The sequence below is a fragment of the Sus scrofa genome, chromosome 6 (assembly GCF_054392235.1).
Source record: "Sus scrofa isolate SSC_HxYL_T2T_F1_AM1 chromosome 6, Sscrofa_HxYL_maternal_Yorkshire_Landrace_v2.0, whole genome shotgun sequence".
In the NCBI taxonomy this organism is placed as follows: domain Eukaryota; kingdom Metazoa; phylum Chordata; class Mammalia; order Artiodactyla; family Suidae; genus Sus; species Sus scrofa.
Window position 1 is genome coordinate 116,019,037 of NC_139388.1, and position 17,857 is coordinate 116,036,893.

The 17,857-nt window shown below is 42.0% G+C and overlaps 1 protein-coding gene across 11 annotated transcripts in view; it reads right to left on the reverse strand.

Annotated features, from left to right (window-relative positions):
- The window catches only part of CHST9 (carbohydrate sulfotransferase 9), a 268,368-nt gene that overhangs the window by 60,983 nt on the left and 189,528 nt on the right, over positions 1-17,857 (reverse strand). Inside the window, exon 5 of one of the 11 annotated variants that reach the window (XM_084964387.1) lies at positions 15,111-15,375. The exons of the other annotated variants lie outside the window; for them this stretch is intronic. Coding sequence (XP_084820513.1) covers positions 15,243-15,375 — 133 coding nt within the window. The 3' untranslated portion in view covers positions 15,111-15,242. Of the gene's footprint in view, positions 1-15,110; positions 15,376-17,857 lie in introns of those variants that run through there. 11 annotated transcript variants of the gene reach the window in all.

Below are 17,857 nucleotides of genomic sequence, written 5' to 3' on the forward strand. Positions count from 1 at the left end.
TTAAGAAGGATCTAGAATACTAAATATAGAACTACCATATGATCCAGCAATCCCACTCCTGGGCATCTATCTGGACAAAAATTTCATTAAAAAAAATACATGCACCACTATGTTCACTGCAGCACTATTCACAATAGCCAAGACATGGAAACACCCTAAATGTCCACTGACAGAAAAATGGATTAAGAAGACGTGATACATATACACAATGGATACTACTCAGCCACAAAAAAGAATAAAAATAGTGCCACTTGCAGCAACATAGATGGAACTAAGATTTCATACTAAGTGAAGTAAGTTAGAAAGAGAAAGACAAATACCATATGATATCATTTATATGTGGAATCTAAAACATGGCACAAACGAACCTACCTACGGAAAAGAAATAGACTCACAGACATAGAGAACAGACTTGTAGTTGCCAAGGGGGAAGGGGATGGAGTGGGATAGATGTGGAGTTTGGGGTTTCTAGATGTAAAACTATTACATTTAGAATGGATAAGCAATGGGGTCCTGCTGTATAGCACAGGGAATTATATCCAATCACTTGTGATAGAACATGATAGAAGATAATATAAGAAAAATTATATATATATATATATATATATATATATATATAGCTGGGAAACTTTGCTATATAGCAGAAATTGACAGAGCATTGTAATTTAACTATAACAAGAAATTTTAAAAAAGAAGGATCCATGGGAAGAATGAACCCTTGAAGGGCGAGAGGGCTATCTCTGTCATCTGGGTGAGAGCTGACGGTGGCTTCCATGGGCTGATGGCCATTTTTTCTTGCCATGGGCTCTGGTTTCAGATTCCTTTTCAGGTGTATGTGTTTTAAAATGCAGTTTTAGTTTCAAAGGTTGCACAGTACTGAGAATGAAATCTGGTTTCTTCCCACAGCCCCCAGGGTGGCCTCTTGCCTTCCTCAGCTCCATCCTTTGACCCCGGCTCCTTGCTCATGAACTTTAGCTATACTGGCCTCCTTCTGGTCACTTGATGACTCCAAATTCTTCCCAGGCTGGACATGACCTTCACCCAGAACACTCTCTTCTTGTTCATGTCTCAGCTCAGGTGTCTCACGTTAGACAGGCCTTCCCTGACCAGGCAGCGTGAGGAGGCCTCTCCTGGTTTTTCTTGTCCACCCCACCACCCCATCCCTCTGTCTCCTTCCTGGGTCTCATTACAATCTGCAATCCTATTGCTTACTGAACTCCTTGTTCATTGTCTGTTGCTGACACAGGAATGGAAGTGCCTTGACCAGGTAGCTGCGAGTGGATCTTCTTGTTCTAAGTGGAACTCCCAGTGTCTGCAATAGAACCTGGCAGAATCAGGCACCTGACAGCGTTCCTGAACAAACGAATGAATGATGAGTCCTGAAGGGTAAGCTGCAGTCAGTGAGACAGGCCGACAGGTAAATGGTCCCAGGGGAATTTAAAGAGCTTTTTTTTTTTTTTTTTTTTTCCAAGTAACTCCTAAAATCTTGAGGAGGTGATGTTTTAGATGGTGAATTTTTTTTCTTTTTTTTTTTTTGAACCCCAGACTGGATACATACGGTGGCTCTGAGCATGCTGGGCACTTAACATATTCTATTTTAATGATCTGTTTTTGTATCCGTTTCCTCTTCCAGGGGCTATGTACTATTCTTTTTTTTAATCCCTGGTGCCTAAGTGCTCGACAAATACTTTTTGTACCAAACTGTACTGACTACTCACGTCTTCTGACGCTCTCATGAGCTCTAATTAGATCCTTATTAAAAATAAAATCTTATCATGAATCTCGTAGGGCCTTTGTGGGGGAAAAAAAAAAAACTTTGCACGCATGCCATGATCTTTGGGATACACTGAGATGTTTCTAATCAAGCCACCATCTGGGCCACATGTTTTATTAACTCTGTTTTGTTGTGTTCCAACAACTTATAACAATATTACAAAATCTGAAGTATAGGGTTTGAACTATGAGCTATGACCGAGATCTCCGTGAGATGTCTATTTCTTTTGTGACGTTTTAAAGCTGAAATGTTTTGACATGAAAGAGATAAGGGACTAATGAAATGAAAATCAGGCTTTAGGAGTAGGTAGTGGACCCTCCTAGGCATTCGCAGGCAAGGCAAATTTCTTTAACCAGGGACGGATGGTTAGTAACTCAGACAAGGAGCCAAAGGCTACCCTTTCCACTGTCCCCAGTGACTCTCTGGTGTCTGATGGGCTACTCAAAGAGAAGAACAAACATTCAGATGGCAGAGGCAGGAAGAAGGTGGGGAAGGAAGAACTGGGAGGAGAACAGAGTGTGAAGTATGTTTTCTGATCTTTTGTGCGTGTGTGTGTGCCATGCCTGCAGCATGTGGCAGTTCCTGGGCCAGGGATCAAACCCAAACCACAGAAGTGACCTGAGCCTCAGCGGTAACAATGCTGGATCCTTCAACCGCTGAGCGATCAAGGAACTCCCATTTTCTGAGTTTTAAAACTGCTGTTGAGTTGGTTTCCTCTGAATACCTGCTAATGATTTTCATATGGGGTTGAATTTTTATTTTAGCTTAAAAATTCATTTCCTTATGTTTGTATGGTGTTTGGCAGCTTTCAAACACTTCCACAATCCTTGATCTTGTCTAATCCTCCCAACAACCTCTCAGTAGGCAGTAGGCAAAACAAGGATTCCTATTTTCATTTTACAAATGAGAAGAGAGAGGCTTTGAGCTTCAGGCAACTTCCTCCAGGCCACAGGGCCAGAGAGTGGCAGACGTGCCAACAGGGGTCTTTTGACAGCATACCTACCACGTCCCGTCAACCTGACTTTTCTGTTTAAATCTACTGCTTTCTTAGATCAGGTTCTCCTGAGCCAAGGGTTCAGGTGCCAGTGATGTTGTAAAGGGGGGCTTCCCGGAGAAGCCAGTAAGAGGTGGGGGAGCAGGATGGGAGAGGGTGATTCCGGAAGGGCCAGGCTCAGGCTGATTTTGGGAGGAGAGGCACCGTAGAGCATAAGTTACATCTCAAGATTTATTTTGGAGTTCCCGTTGTGGCACAGTGGTTAACGAATCCGACTAGGAACCATGAGGTTGTGGGTTCGGTCCCAGGCCTCGCTCAGTGGGTTAAGGATCCTGCGTTGCAGTGAGCTGTGGTGTAGGTCACAGATGCGGCTTGGATCCCACATTGCTGTGGCTCCAGTGTAGGCCAGCGGCTACAGCTCCTGATTCGACCCCTAGCCTGGGAACCTCCATATGCCGAGGGAGTGGCCCTAGAAAAGGCAAAAAAGACAAAAAAAAAAAAAAAAAAAAAAAGATTTATTTCACCTTGAGGCAAAGGAGTTGGCCTTTTGTATTCCCACACACTTCCATGTTGGCCACTGGCCGGTAGCAGTAGGTGCCACACCACCTTAGAAGAGCAGCCTGGAGCAGAGCCTGGGAGGAGTCCTCCGTAGGGGGCCTGCTAGCCATCAAGCATATTACAGGAGCTCCAGCAGTAGAGCCCAAATCTCTGCTAATCAGGAGGATCAAAGGAGCTACTGTCAGTGGGATGAGTGAGAACAATTTAGGATTTTAAAAATGCTAGATGAATGTAAGACATCATTTTATTCCGGTGCATTCCTAGGACAGACTGAATCATCAGGGCACTTTCTTTAAAATCACAGTTGGAGCTGCAGTCATCGACCCTCTCCCTGGGGAGTTTCATAGCAAGACACTCTTTTAAAAAGAGGAGGTGTGGTCCAAGCTGGGTGTTTTTTCACTGAACGTACAGAAATGAATTTTTATTCCGTTCAGACACAAGAGCAAGGACAGAAGAGGAGAGTTAGCCCCAAGTCACAAAACTGGGAAACAGCAGACCCTGAAGGGAGCCCAGGTTTCCTGACACTGAGTCCGGAGTCCTTTCTAGAGCCCCGCATGCCAGGCAATCAGAAGCACGTCTGCTAGTCCAGCTGGGTAGGGCTGAGCTCAGGATCCAGGGGGGTGGTGGTGGGGGAGTTGACTCTAGTCATTGGCGGTCCCAGAGCCTGTCGTCCAGACATAGCCTTTTTTTTTTCCTTTCTTTTTAGTGTCACTTGCACGGCATATGGCAGTTCCCAGACTAGGCTTTCAATTGGAGCTGCAGCTGGCAGCCTACACCACAGCCACAACCACACTAGATCTGAGCCTTGTCTGTGACCTACACCACAGCTCAGGCAACGCCAGATCCTTAACCCACTGAGCGAGGCCAGGAATCGAACTCGAATCCTCATGGATACTAGTTGGGTTCTTAACCCACTGAGCCACGATCACAACTCCCAGACACAGTCTTTAAGTCCTTTACCTCGGACAAACTCTAGTAGGACAAGAAGAGAAGCACCTTTGTGACTCACTGGCAGAGGCTTCATGCCTTGGCTGTCACAGGTACCGAATGCACATAGAACTCAAACGGCAAACCAGCAGGGCTGGTAAGGGAAGGAAGCTGTAGGCAGGAGGAGTGGGCACTACTCCCGAGTTTAGCAGAGGAAGAAAAAAATCCATCTCCTTGCATTCCCCACCATGCAGTCCTATGAACTGTTACTGAGTAGCTGCCTGGATTAGAGGCTTTATTCCCTGAACACCGCCCCCTTAAGGAATGGTCTTATTTGAAGAGAAGCGAGGGAGAGAAATGAGAGAGCTAGGGAGCCTAGCGCCTTGGAGCAAGTTTTCCAGGCCCTGTGAATCAATGTGTGCAGGGCTGGCCTGGACCACGAACATCTCCTGTGAAGTCACAGAATTACCTTAGGAGAAGTCTTCTTGCACACCAGGTTCTATTTTCATAAACTTCCAAGGAAAATGTGCATTTCTAAAGAAAATATGTTACTTGCTAATATATAAAGCGATTTAATTTGTACTGAAGTTAAAAAAAAAAAAGAAGTTTAAACAAAACCCAGATGGAAGCCGTCTAAATGCTTGGGTTAGAGAGAAGATTGGGTCAAATACGACAGCAGGTCCTAAAGCAATAGCCTGCTGCAGGGAGTACAAATCTATCCGCATTTAGTCTAAATGTAGAGTGACCTTTCACTATCAAGCCTTGAGCTTAAAGTCGGCTGCAGTTATTGGAAATCATTTCCAAAGGTCATTTGTTAAAAAAAAAAAAAGTAATATAGATTTAATGGTGCCTCCCATATATGTGGAAAGCCAGGTCTGCAATGCTAGTCAAAAGTCATACAGGGGAAATCATTGTTGCGGTGATGAGTTTTGAAAACAATCTAAAAGGTCTAGGGCCACACAGATTGCAATTTAATTTTCTTTCCTTCCCCATCAGTAGAATTGTTCCTATTGTGTATCGCTAAACTATTTACCAACACCTGACAGGTGGCAGAAAAAGAATATGCAGTATTATTTAGCAAGGCGTTACTGAGAACCATTTGCTTTCACCAGATCAGGGATAATGTTACACTGAAGCCAAGCAGAGAACATTCCAATGAGCAAAAGTCTCATTCTCCTTCTAAATAAATGGTGACATTGATATGCAGGGTGTCCAACATGTCATTAGAAATTTTTCAAAGGGCATATATAGCTGAAGTCACTAGGGCATGATTACATGTGCTACCTTAATAAGTTAAAAAAAATTTTTTCACTAGCTCAGCAAGAGCTCAGAAATAGTCTCCGGCTCATCAATGAATGCTAAATGAGGCCCCTTTTCAGATGCAGGCAGAAGGGGAGCAAGTCTGTGCCTATGTTAGAAATAAGACTTTGATGATTCTCAAAGACATTCTCTTCTCCCATTTTTTTTTTTTTCTAGTGAAAAATGATGCTTAATGTGGAATATCGATTTATTTTTCTTGGAGTTAAAACAGATTAATTATATTATTCTGCTTTACGTAATAAGGAATTGCTTTAAATCAAATATTTCCTTCTCACTCTTTCTAACCAACCCCCTTTTCTTTCCCCTTTTTCTGATTTTTATGTGTTTATAATTTTTTTTTTTTTTTTGCTTTCTTGCACTTGAAAGTAGATTCCTTAAGGACAATGGCGATATCTATTTAGATGATTTATTTAGGGCCTGTATTGTGTGTTTATTAAGTATTAAATCAGAGTATTAATAATCCTTTGTTCTTTGCCCCCACAAAAATGCACGGAGCATCTATCCTGTGCTAGAACCCTCCCAGACAGTAGAGTCCGCAGAAAATTAAAAATAAGCCACCTGGTCTGCCCTCACAAATGTTGGTCTGCTTTTGTTAGTTGAAGAGAGAGTTGCCTACCATTTGGTATTTGTGATGCAGAGGAACAAACACTATGTGCATAAAGAAGTCTGGGTTCCAGTGCTGCTTCCAACAGTTACCAGCCTTGTAACCAGAGGCAAGAAACTTCATCTAAGTCTTACTTTCTTCAACTGTAAAATGAGAAAAATAATAGCAGCCCTATCTACCTCACAGGGCTGTGGAGAAAATAAAAAGAAAAAAAGAAACTTTATGAAAATGCCTCATAAATTTTAAAGTGTTATGCAAATTTAAGGCACTAATGCATGTAGTGGTGGCACATTCAGCACCTGGCTTGGTGCTAAGCAATGTGGATTCTCTACCAAGAGCTGAATCCACAGAGGGTCATGACCTTAGCCAACAGTAAGAATTTTCTAGGGGGCTTACATAACACACTCTATCTCTGTGTGTGTGCGTGTGTGTATTTGTTTTTTGATTTTTTTTTTTTTTTTTGAGGAATGGGCCAACATGTGAGGGAACAGGAGTCTCTTATCCTTGAGAATGTTATCCTGTGCTGTTGTGTCCTGGACACGTGCCCATCTTATTTTGTTGTGAGACTTTGTTTGTTGTTTTTAGGGCCACATCGGCAGCATATGGATGTTCCCAGGCTAGGCTAGGGTTCAAAAGGGAGCTGTAGCTGCCAGCCTACGCCACAGCCACAGCAATGTCAGATCCAAGTCTCATCTGCAACCTACACCATAGCTCATGGCAATGACGGATCCTTAACCTGCTAAGCAAGGACAGGGACTGAACCCAGTTGGGTTCGTTAACCGCTGAGCCACAGCGGGAACTCCTGCTGTGAGAGTTTGACCACGAAGAGTCCTCCTATAAAAGGTGAACACTCTGTGCCTTTTATCCTCCTGCTGACAACCTCTTGCATTTTTTTTCTTTTGTTATAAAAGCAGTACGTTCATAATGGAATATTTAAGAAAGACCAAAAGGGAGAAAAACATCTTCCATAGTACACTATCCTTAAATAACCACGACTAACACTTTATTTCTTCACCATATCTCTCTTTCTTTTTCCCTACGCATATATATTTTCTTTCTTTCCTTTTCTTTCTCTTTTTCTCTTTCTTTCTCTTTCTTTCTTTCTTTCTTTCTTTCTTTCTTTCTTTCTTTCTTTCTTTCTTTCTTTCTTTCTTTCTTTCTTTCTTTCTTTCCTTCCTTCCTTCCTTCCTTCCTTCCTTCTCTTTTTCTTCCTTTTCTTTCTTTTTTTTTTAGGACAGCTCCAGGCGCATAGAAGTTCCCAGGCTAGGGGTCGAATGGAGTCATGTCTGTGACCTAAACATCAGAGCATGGCACCGCCGGATCCTTAACCCGCTGAGTGGGGCCAGGGATCAAACCCATGTCCTCATGGATACTAGTCAGGTATCTCACAGATACTGCTGAGCCACAATGGGAACTCCTTGTTTTTTTTTTTTGTTTGTTTGTTTTTTGGGTTTTTTTTGGTTGGTTGGTTTCATATAGTTGTGGTCAAACTGCATATCCAATGTTATTATCTGCTTTTATTTCTCATATAACATTATGGAATAAGAAATTGTCTATGCTTCCATTTCCTTTCTCCCCTCTTATCATTCAAAACTCAAGTACTGCACTATTGCCTTCAACGTACCCTAAGAGTTGATTTATCTGGGACTCCGTGACATTCTCATAACATATTTAGGCTACCACTGGAGCCCATCTCCTTCTAGTAGGTTAATTCAGTCATCCGTGTTCCCCAGTTTACCATGAACTCCTTCAAGTAGGAAGCATGTCTATTTGACTTTTGTACACAGAGCCTAGATCAGTGCCTGGCATAGGCTGTTCAGTACGAACTACTGGAGCTGCAACAAATTCTTAGCAGAGGAGTTCCTGTTGTGGCACAGCGGAAATGAATCCAACTAGGAACCATGAGGTTTCGGGTTCGATCCTTGGCCTTGCTCAGCAGGTTAAGGATCTGGCGTTGCAGTGAGCTATGGTGTAGGTCGCAGACAAGGCTCGGATCTGGTGTTGCTGTGGCTGTGGTATAGGCCAGCAGCTGTAGCTCCGATTTAACCCCTAGCCTGGGAACCTCTGTATGTCCCAGGTAAGGCCCTAAAAAGAAAAAAAAAATTCTTAGCAGAAATCATGAGTGTCTGTTCTACATTCCTTTCAGTCGATAAATTATAATTTCCTTTAAAAACCTCTCCATTGCTTGTTTCCACATTGTTGCCACAAATAATTATGTAATTGGCATTCTCAATTTTTTTTTATATTTCAGATTTATTTTATTTTATTTTATTTTATTTTTTTTTGTCTTTTTGCCATTTCTTGGGCCGCTCTCGCGGCATATGGAGGTTCCCAGGCTAGGGGTCGAATCGGAGCTGTAGCCACCGCCTACGCCAGAGCCACAGCAACATGGGATCTGAGCCGCGTCTGCAACCTACACCACAGCTCACGGCAACGCCGGATCGTTAACCCACTGAGCAAGGGCAGGGACCGAACCCGCAACCTCATGGTTCCTAGTCGGATTCGTTAACCACTGCGCCACGACGGGAACTCCCCAGATTTTTTTTAAAACTAAATATTCGGAGAAGGGAAATTCTAGGTCTAAGTATTTTTTTTGACCCTTGACATATATTGTCCAATTATTATTATTATTATTTATCTTTTTGTCTTTTTAGGGCCGCACCCACGGCATATGGAGGTTCCCAGGCTAGGGTCTAATCGGAGCTGTAGCCGCCGGCCTATACCACAGCCACAGCAATGCGGGATCCGAGCCATGTCTGTGACCTACACCACAGCTCAAGGCAACACCGGATCCTTAACCCACTGAGCGAGGCCAGGGATTGAATCTGCAACCTCATGGTTCCTAGTCAGATTTGTTTCTGCTGCGCCACGATGGAAACTCCCCCAATTACTTTTAAAAAGGCTGCATCTTATTGTCACCATTTCCAGCCTTTATCCTGGCATTCATGAAGACTACATTATGACACACAGATGCTTCTTTCTCCAGGGAGCCTTCCCTGTTTCCCTTCCACTTTGACCTGTCAAGCTTAGGCATGCCTCCTCTCCACTTCTATATCACCCTCCACAACAGACGTGTGATGCTTTATTACAGTTATGTATTTACTCCTCTTTCTTCCAGACAAGAAGGAGCAAGAGGCAAGAGGCAAGTCTTACTAATTTTTATCATCTTCAGTGCATAGAATAACACATTCTCAATACATTCTTATTGACTGCAAGTAGCTAGTGTTTAATCCAACTATATAATAAAATTGATCTCTGAATAAAGATAATAATGGCGATGATAATTATGTACTAAACATGAGGTGGAGGCCAGGGAGATATAGAATTAGTAAAAAGCTTGACAGAATTAATGTTCAATATATTCAATACTGTGCAGCTATTCAGCAATCCACCCACTGGAGTCAGGAAGTTCCACAACAGTGAATTTTCCTTTCTCCATCAACCTGCCTTTACTCTGTTTTAGACATCAGACTTCCTTCCTCTAACTATTCCTAGGGTTTACTACTTCAGCATGCAGATTCAATTATTGGTAGAGCTGCCTAAGGCAAGCAGCCCTATCAGTTCCAAATCTGTTAAAAAAGAAAGTCCACACTTCTCTCAAGAAGAAAAAAAAAAAGATCTCATAATTTATAACAGTTAATGATGAATATTTTACCAAGGGCAGAAAATGAGCAAAGTGGTATGAAAGAAGTTATAGAATTATCTCGTAGCAACCCATTGGCCAAAACAGAAGCCTGAAGAGTCTATGTTCTAAATCCCAGTGCAGAAAGGATACGTAAAATGAGGTGACCTCAAAGAATAGATGGAGTGCCTTTCACGTTTTGGGTGTTTCCTCAAAATGCTGATCAATCATCATCTGTATAGAAACGATCCTTATTTGCTGTATAGCTCAGGGAACTCAACCCAATATTCTGTGATGGTCTATATGGGAAAAGAATCGGAAAAAGAATGGATGTGTGTACATGTATAACTGAATCATTTTGCTGCACAGCAGAAATGATCACCACATTGTAAATCAACTATATGTCAATAAAACTTTAAAAATTGAAACGAAATTCCTAACCACATAAGGAGAATGCTGTGAGGCTGATGGAAATAGATGAAGGCCAGGAGGCCCTCCTTTCCCTTGATTTTTATGCCTTCCTCTCACAGCAGAGTTGGAATACTGCATTTTTCTCCAGTTTCCCAAATTAGGAAGTGGATGGGGAAATTAGAAGTGGTTGCAGATTGAATTTTATATGTTAAATAAAAGCTTTTGGTTTTGAAAAAACATTAAAAAGGATAGGTGAGGAGTCGCTCAATGCTCCGTTTTAGCTTCAGGACTAAAAACATAAATATGCATCACCAGGCCAGGTCCTTCACGCCGATGTGCCGGCTTAGAAACAAAATCTTGCTCGTGACCCACGCAGATATGATATGTGTTCTTCACGGCGAGGTCTTCGTCTTCACTCTATTCACAGAAAATAGCCACTGGACGCCTGGCATCAATCAGCATGCGAATTCCTGACGCACTTAGCTGGAGCAAAGTATTTGCAAGTGGCATGTTTAGAGCAGAGCGACATCAATCATTCGAGTGTTACTAATTTCCATTGTAATGAGCACTTGAGAATGAACAGTAAGTTCATTGTTCCGGGGATACATGTGCCATCCTGCTGTTGATCACCCATAAACATGAACTCATTTTCAGACGCTCAGCGCTTGCCTCTGGCACAGGGACTTTTTGGAGGTACGATTTCTGGCGGTAATTATCCCACATCGTATGTGTTCCCAGCGCTTTGTAGTTAACAAAGGCTTCCATTACGTAACCTCGCAGATCCCGTAGTAGAAGCGGGGGCCTGACAATTTAATTACTACTCTTAGATTTTAAGCGAACTCTTATAATTTCTGACAAGCCCCCTATCGTTGTCAGCAAATTCAGTGGGCTGAGCCAACTTACTAAATATCTGTTGAAGCCAGTCTCTTTCCCCCTCCATCCTGTCATAGCCGGACTTCAAGTTCGTATCACCTCTCTCTTGATCAGTTTCAACATTTCTTTGAAGTGGTCCTCTGTACTGCAACCTCCATCCTCCCCTTCCCACTTCCCAATCAATCCTCCACGCAGCAGTCAGAGTGACCTTTAGAAAAACAAATCTATTATGTTATTTTCCCTCCTTAACATCATTCAATGGCTTACAGCTGCCTTCAAGATAAAGTACAAACTCCTACACAGAGTAAACAAGACCCACAAGGCTTTTCATGGTCTGGCCTCTGCCCAGGGGCTGGAATCGGAGCCTCTAAACATTGAAAAGATTACCATGCCCATTTCCTGGTCTCTTTCCCCATATGTAATTAAGAAAAAGAGAGGAAGAAGCCCAAGCACACCAAACACATTTGGGTGCTGGAGTTCAAATTGTTTCTAATAACATTTCTGATTACAAAATGTTGGAAACATTAATCAAGGCTAAAGAGCTCTCACTTTTTCCCCTTCTGCTTTGGTGGCACTCCTAAAATTTTGCAAACGTGGCCCAGTGGATGATCTAGCATTGATATGGTCTCTCCAGCCAAAAACAAACAAACCAAATAAGAAAAACAACATGGCAACAATGAAACTCCACATATGCCATGAAGTAACTTGTTTGTTCCTTCATTCATTCACTTATGGTGAATTCACTGTGTCCCAGGCACTGTACCAGCCCCTGCTGTTGACTGGGGATGAAGAGGGGTGGGATGCTGTCACTGGCTTCAAAGAGCTCACAGTTTGGAAGGGGGTCGGGGAGAGGGGCTGCAGAGTCCTTGAGATTTTCCAGGTTTTTTTCCTGAATACCTCTTGGGATTGGTACCTGCCACTGTGAAGTCTCTTGTCACTGTACCTTGTTCTATGGTTCCTTTTCCACAAGAGAGCCCTTCAAATATTTATTGATTTACTCACAACCGTATAATTCCTTTTCACATGATAGTCCTTCAAGAGTAAAATTAAATGCTATTCATTTACTCAAAAAATTGTATTGAACTCCTACCATAGGCCACATTCTGGGAATTCAAAGTCCCTGGTATTAAGCTCCTCCCAGCTTGGTAGCAGATACAGGGAAGCAGATAATGACAAAGCAGTGTGACAAGAAGAGCGACCGAGGGACTAAATCTAGGCCCTTCTGGGTGCGCATCTGTCTAGGGAGAGTGAGGAGCTGACCCCCAAGGAGGTATCAGCCAGGCTAGGGATCATGATGAGGATCCAGGCAGAGGCACCATCACTAAGCACCTACCTGGAGGTCTGACTAAACAAGGTAAGCTGAATGAAGCCTCCGAGTGGCACAGAACTGGAGAAAGCATAGGCCCTGGCCTAGGGCATGCCTCCAATTTAGGGACCCAAAGAACTTGTTAAAACACTGTTTTCTGGGTTGCACGTTCAGAATTTTTGCCTTAGTAGGTTTTGGATGAGAGCTCAAGAAGCTGCATTTCGAACTAGTTTCCAGGTGATGCTGAAGTTATTGGATCGGGGAAATCACACTTTGAAAACTATTGCCATAGACAATTAAGGAAAAAATCACAGAAAGTTTAGTTTATAAAAATCATATATGCCCTATATATAACAATCTACATATATACACACACATGCAGACACATGATATTTATATACATATGTGTATGCATACACATGCATCTACACACATGCATACATATATACATACACATATACACAGAACTACAAGGCTCTGTGGTTATTCCAAAGTGGATGCCTTCCAAAATGCCATGAATCATTACTGAGTCCTGCTACGTGCAAGTCTGTTATTCAAGGTCCTTTTCTTTTCTCGGTCAACCCCTCTTCAACCTTGACTTTTTTAATTCATTTGCTGTCTTGGTTTTCACTAATGAAGTATAACTGTCCCTTTTGATGACAGTGACTTAAGTAAGGCTTTGAAGTCAAAAGATCTGAGCTCAAAACCCAGATTCAGGAGTTCCTGTTGTGGCTCAGTGGAAACGAATCTGACTGGTATCCATGAGGACGTAGGTTCAATCCCTGGTCTCGCTCAGTGTGTTAAGGATCCTGCGTTACTGTGGCTGTGGTGTAGGCCAGCGGCTATAGCTCTGATTCAACCCCTAGCCTGGGAACCTCCATATGCTGCAAGCGTGGCCCTAAAAAGACAAACAAACAAACCCAGATTCATACTTTACTAGCCATGAACACTTGGGAAATGTATTTAAATCATCTAATTGTACTTTCTGTTGTTTGTAAAGCAAGGAAACAGCTATCTTATGGGGGTTTTGTGAAGATAAAATGAAGTACCAACTTGCACAGTGCCCATAGCATAATGAATGCTCAAAAAGTGCTGGCTCAGAAAGAATGGTCCTTTCGACGAATTCTGCTACAGCAACTCCTTACTCCTATCTTGACTCCTACTTCACACCACCAACAAAAATTAATTCCAGCTGGACTGTGGAACTAAGAATGAGAAACAATAAAGCTTTTAGAACCAAACATTGGGTAATAGCCCCATGAACTTGAAGCAAGTTTCTTAACAGGGCACAAAAAAACTAACCACAAAATAAAAATTTGATAAATTTGGCTGTATTAAAATTAGAATGTTCTAGTTATTCAATAACACCATGAATAAAGTAAAAAAAAATCCACTAATAAGGAGAAGATGTTTGTAATGCACACATCTGTCAAACAAATCAATGAGAAAAGTCAACCACTCAGAGAAATGGAAAGAACTTGAAAAGCCACTTCATAAAAGAGGCTTATTAAAATGACCCAAAACATGGAAAGCTACTCAATTTCCTCAGGGAAATAAAAATTCTATGATGCACATGCTCACCAGTATGGTTAAAATAAAAAAGCAGAAAATGTCAAGCATTGATGGGGATATTGGACTAAAGGTCTCTTACATACTAGTGGAGGAGTCTCATTTCTATAACTGCCTTGGCAATGAGTATTGACAAAAGGGGAGCATATACCTTTCCCACTAAAAATAAAAACCCCTAGAAATTAAATTTTTTTTTTTTTTGCTTTTAGGGCCACACTGGAATCATATGGAAGTTTCCAGGCTATGGGTCCAATTGGAGCTGCAGCTGCCAGCCTATCCTACAGCCATAGCAACACAGATCCTTAACCCATTGAGCAAGGCCAGGGATTGAACCCACATCCTGATGGATACTAGTTGTGTTCATTTCCACTGAGCCACGACGGGAACTCCCCAGAGAATGTAAAATTTACATGTAAAATTTACATTCTCTTGGGAAAAGTCAGAACTTTTAAGGTTAAAAATAAAAGTGGCTATTGAATGGTGTTAGTATCCTTGTGCCAAGAGCTATCCCATAAAAAATAAAAGTACCTAAAAAATATTCGTCTGTGAATTTTCATGCTATCATCGCAGTGCCAAGATTCCTATCAAGCCATGAGTATTACTACCAAGCCATGATAAAGCCAGCTTTTTTTTGTCTTTGTTATTTTTTTTTTGGGTTTTTAGGGCTGTACCTGGGGCAGAGGTTCCCAGGCTAGGGGTTTAACTGGAGCTATAGCTGCCGGCCTGTGCCACAGCCAGAGCAACACAGGACCTGAGCCACGTCTGCAACCTACATCACAGCTCATAGTGATGTTGGATCCTTAAACCACTGATAGAGACCAGGGACAGACCCTGAAACCTCCTGGTTACTAGTCAGATTCATTTCCTGTGAGCCACAAAGGGAACGCCTAAAGGCAGTTTAATATTGTCTTAGTTAGGAAAGATGAGGCAGAGACAAATGAGGAAACATGAGAAATGAGTAAAAGGAGAATAAAGAAAGAGAAATAGAAAGATAAAGTTTAAGTTAATTTAACTATGTTCTTTGGAAAATGTCACATCATCCTAAAAACCAGAAGGATTAGAACTATGTCTAGGGGAAAGTAGAACAAAATAAAATAGAAGATTCACTTTGTTCTATATAAGGTCAATGAGAAACTGAAATCCAGGGCTTCCAGAGAGATTTTGGTTATAAAATAACTTAGCTGTGTTAGTTTGCTAAGACAACAAAATGCCAGACTGGATGGCTTAAACAAAAGAAATTTATTTCCTCACAGTCCTGGAGGCTACAAGTCTGAGACCAAGGTGTCAGAGGGTTGATGTCATCTGCAGTCTCTCTTTGGGGCTCCTGGATGGCTGTCTTCTCCCTGTGTCTTCATGTGGTCTTTCTTCTGTGTCCACGCATATCTGGCCCCTCTCTGCGTCCAAATTTCCTCTTCTTCTAAGGATGCCAGTCAGAGTGGATTAAGGCCCACCTGAACAACTTCATTTGGGCCGAATTACCTCTTTAAAGACCTTATCTCCAAACACAGTCACTTTCTAAAGGACTGGATGTTAGGACACCAGCATAAGAATTTGGGGAGGGCACAGTTCAGCTCACAGCCACCAGTCTTCAGAAAAAATTTCCATATTAATGTATATTAAAAAAAATAATGCTAGAGATTGTTTTCTCCTATAATTCTTCTGAGCACGAAAGTATCCTAATTGCTAACAGCTATGATCAGTCAAGTACTTACTGTTTTGAGTGTGTGTGTGTGAGAGAGAGAGAGAGAGAGAGAGAGAGAGAGAGAGAAGGAGAGAAGGGGGAAAAGGAAAGTTGTAAGATATTTTCTCAATCCCTTTTTTCCTATGGTTTCAGATAAACACCTACCTACACCAGGCCGTCTGCAAAACAGCTCTCCGTGATCCCTTCAACCTGATATTCACACCATTGTGTAGTCTCGCTCCCCTTGAATGTGGGCTGGATTTATCGATTCCCTTCTTACAAACAGTATATGACAGAAGTGTTGGGATATTGCTTTAAATTTTAGGTTATGAAAAGACTGCAGCTGGCATCCTGGGCTCTCTCTCTTGGATTGTTCACTCTGGGGGAAGCCAGCTGCCATGTCGTGAGGAGGTTTTATGGAGAGGCCCATATGACAGAGCTTGGAAGCAGATCTTATAAAGTCTGCTCAGGTGAATGAGCTTGGAAGTCACAAGCCTTCAGATGCCTTAGGGGAGAATCCAAGCTAAAACTTTTGAGTTAAGCTGTGACCAGATTCCTGACCCACAGAAACCATGAAATAATGTTGGTTGTTTTTAGCTGCTAAATGTTGGGGTGATTTGTTCATAATTATTAACAAATAATTAACAAGGAATAATTTGGTAATTAGCAGTAGATAACTAATACAAATTCAGCCTATGAACTGAACCATAACTCATAGATACATGAAAAATGAACAAGTGTTTAAAAAACTGTATGTTATTAACAACTTAACTAATTTATTTTTTGCTTTTTAGGGCCACACCCACAGCATATGGAAGTTCCCAGACTAGGGGTCGAATTGGAGCTATAGCCGACAGCCTACACCACAGCCACAGCAACATCAGATCTGAGCCACATCTGTGACCTATACCACAGCTCACGGCAACACCAGATCCATAACCCACTGAGTGAGGCCAGGGATCGAACCTGCAACCTCATGGTTACTAGTTGGATTTGTCTCCACTGCACCACGATGGGAACTCCAATTAACAACTTTAAATTGAGATTCAAAATCTAGGCTGGGTCTATGCTACAGTGGTTAACATAACAAGAACCTTAGGAGTTTCCATGATGGCTCAGCGGTTAACAAACCCAACTAGCATCCATGAAGATGAAGGTTTGATCCCTGGCCTTGCTCAGTGGGTTAAGGATCCGGCATTGCTATGAGCTGTGGTGGAGGTCTCAGACACAGTTCAGATCCAGCGTTGCTGTGGCTATGGTGCAGGCTGGCAGCTACAGCTCGGATTGGACCCCTAGCCTGGGAATCTCCACATGCTGTGATTGTGGCCCTAGAAAGACAAAGAGACAAAAAAAAAATAATAGTAATAACAAGGAACCTAAAAAGAGAGTTGCTTTGCTCTGTCTTCCTATTATTAAATGAGAATGGTCTAGCATGTATCTTAAGTGCTTTTAATTTTAGTTCTATAACTATTTAGTTGAGGTTGTGCTTCATTTCGGTTGAAATTTCAGTTTCCTTTTAAAGAGATAACTAAAAAAATTGAAGAATTATCAAAGACCTTGTTTTTAATTGTTTTAATAGTAAGAAATTATATGGTTAATATGCAGTGCCTATCTGGGGATAAAGCCAGATTCTCTGTGCTCTGCTTATACATTTTGTTGGCAGGGACCGGGTCTGACCCCACCTGAGTCCCAGTCCCATCATGCTTTGCACAGCACTGCATCCGTGATGCTCAGGAGCTCTGTCCATGCAAGATTCTGCTGGCAGGCCTGGGTGACAGGCCCACAAGATAGTTCATTATGAACAGGCCTTACATCCTTACGCCCATACTTTGTGATTATGCTCTCATCACTTACACCTTCTAATGTGACTCTTAGCCAGTCTTTTTTTTTTTTTTTTTCTTTTTTATGGGAGGGCTCTGGACACAGTGAGTGAAAGAGAGAAAAAATCTTGTTCTTCATCAATGCTTTTACAATGACTGGTTAAGCATTATGGTAGCAATAGTTTTATATGGGAATCAAACTCAATGTGCTAGAGAGGCTGAAAGGAAGGAGGCTGAAATACTGCCCCCAAAGATGTGAGAGACTGGGCAGTTCACTAATGTCCTAGATAGACTCATGGATATCAACTCAAGTCAAAAGACAACCTTGGACTTCTGTCTAAGTGTTTCTTCTTCCTTTACAGTGTGTTTGTGTGTGTGTGTGTGTGTGTGTGTGTGTG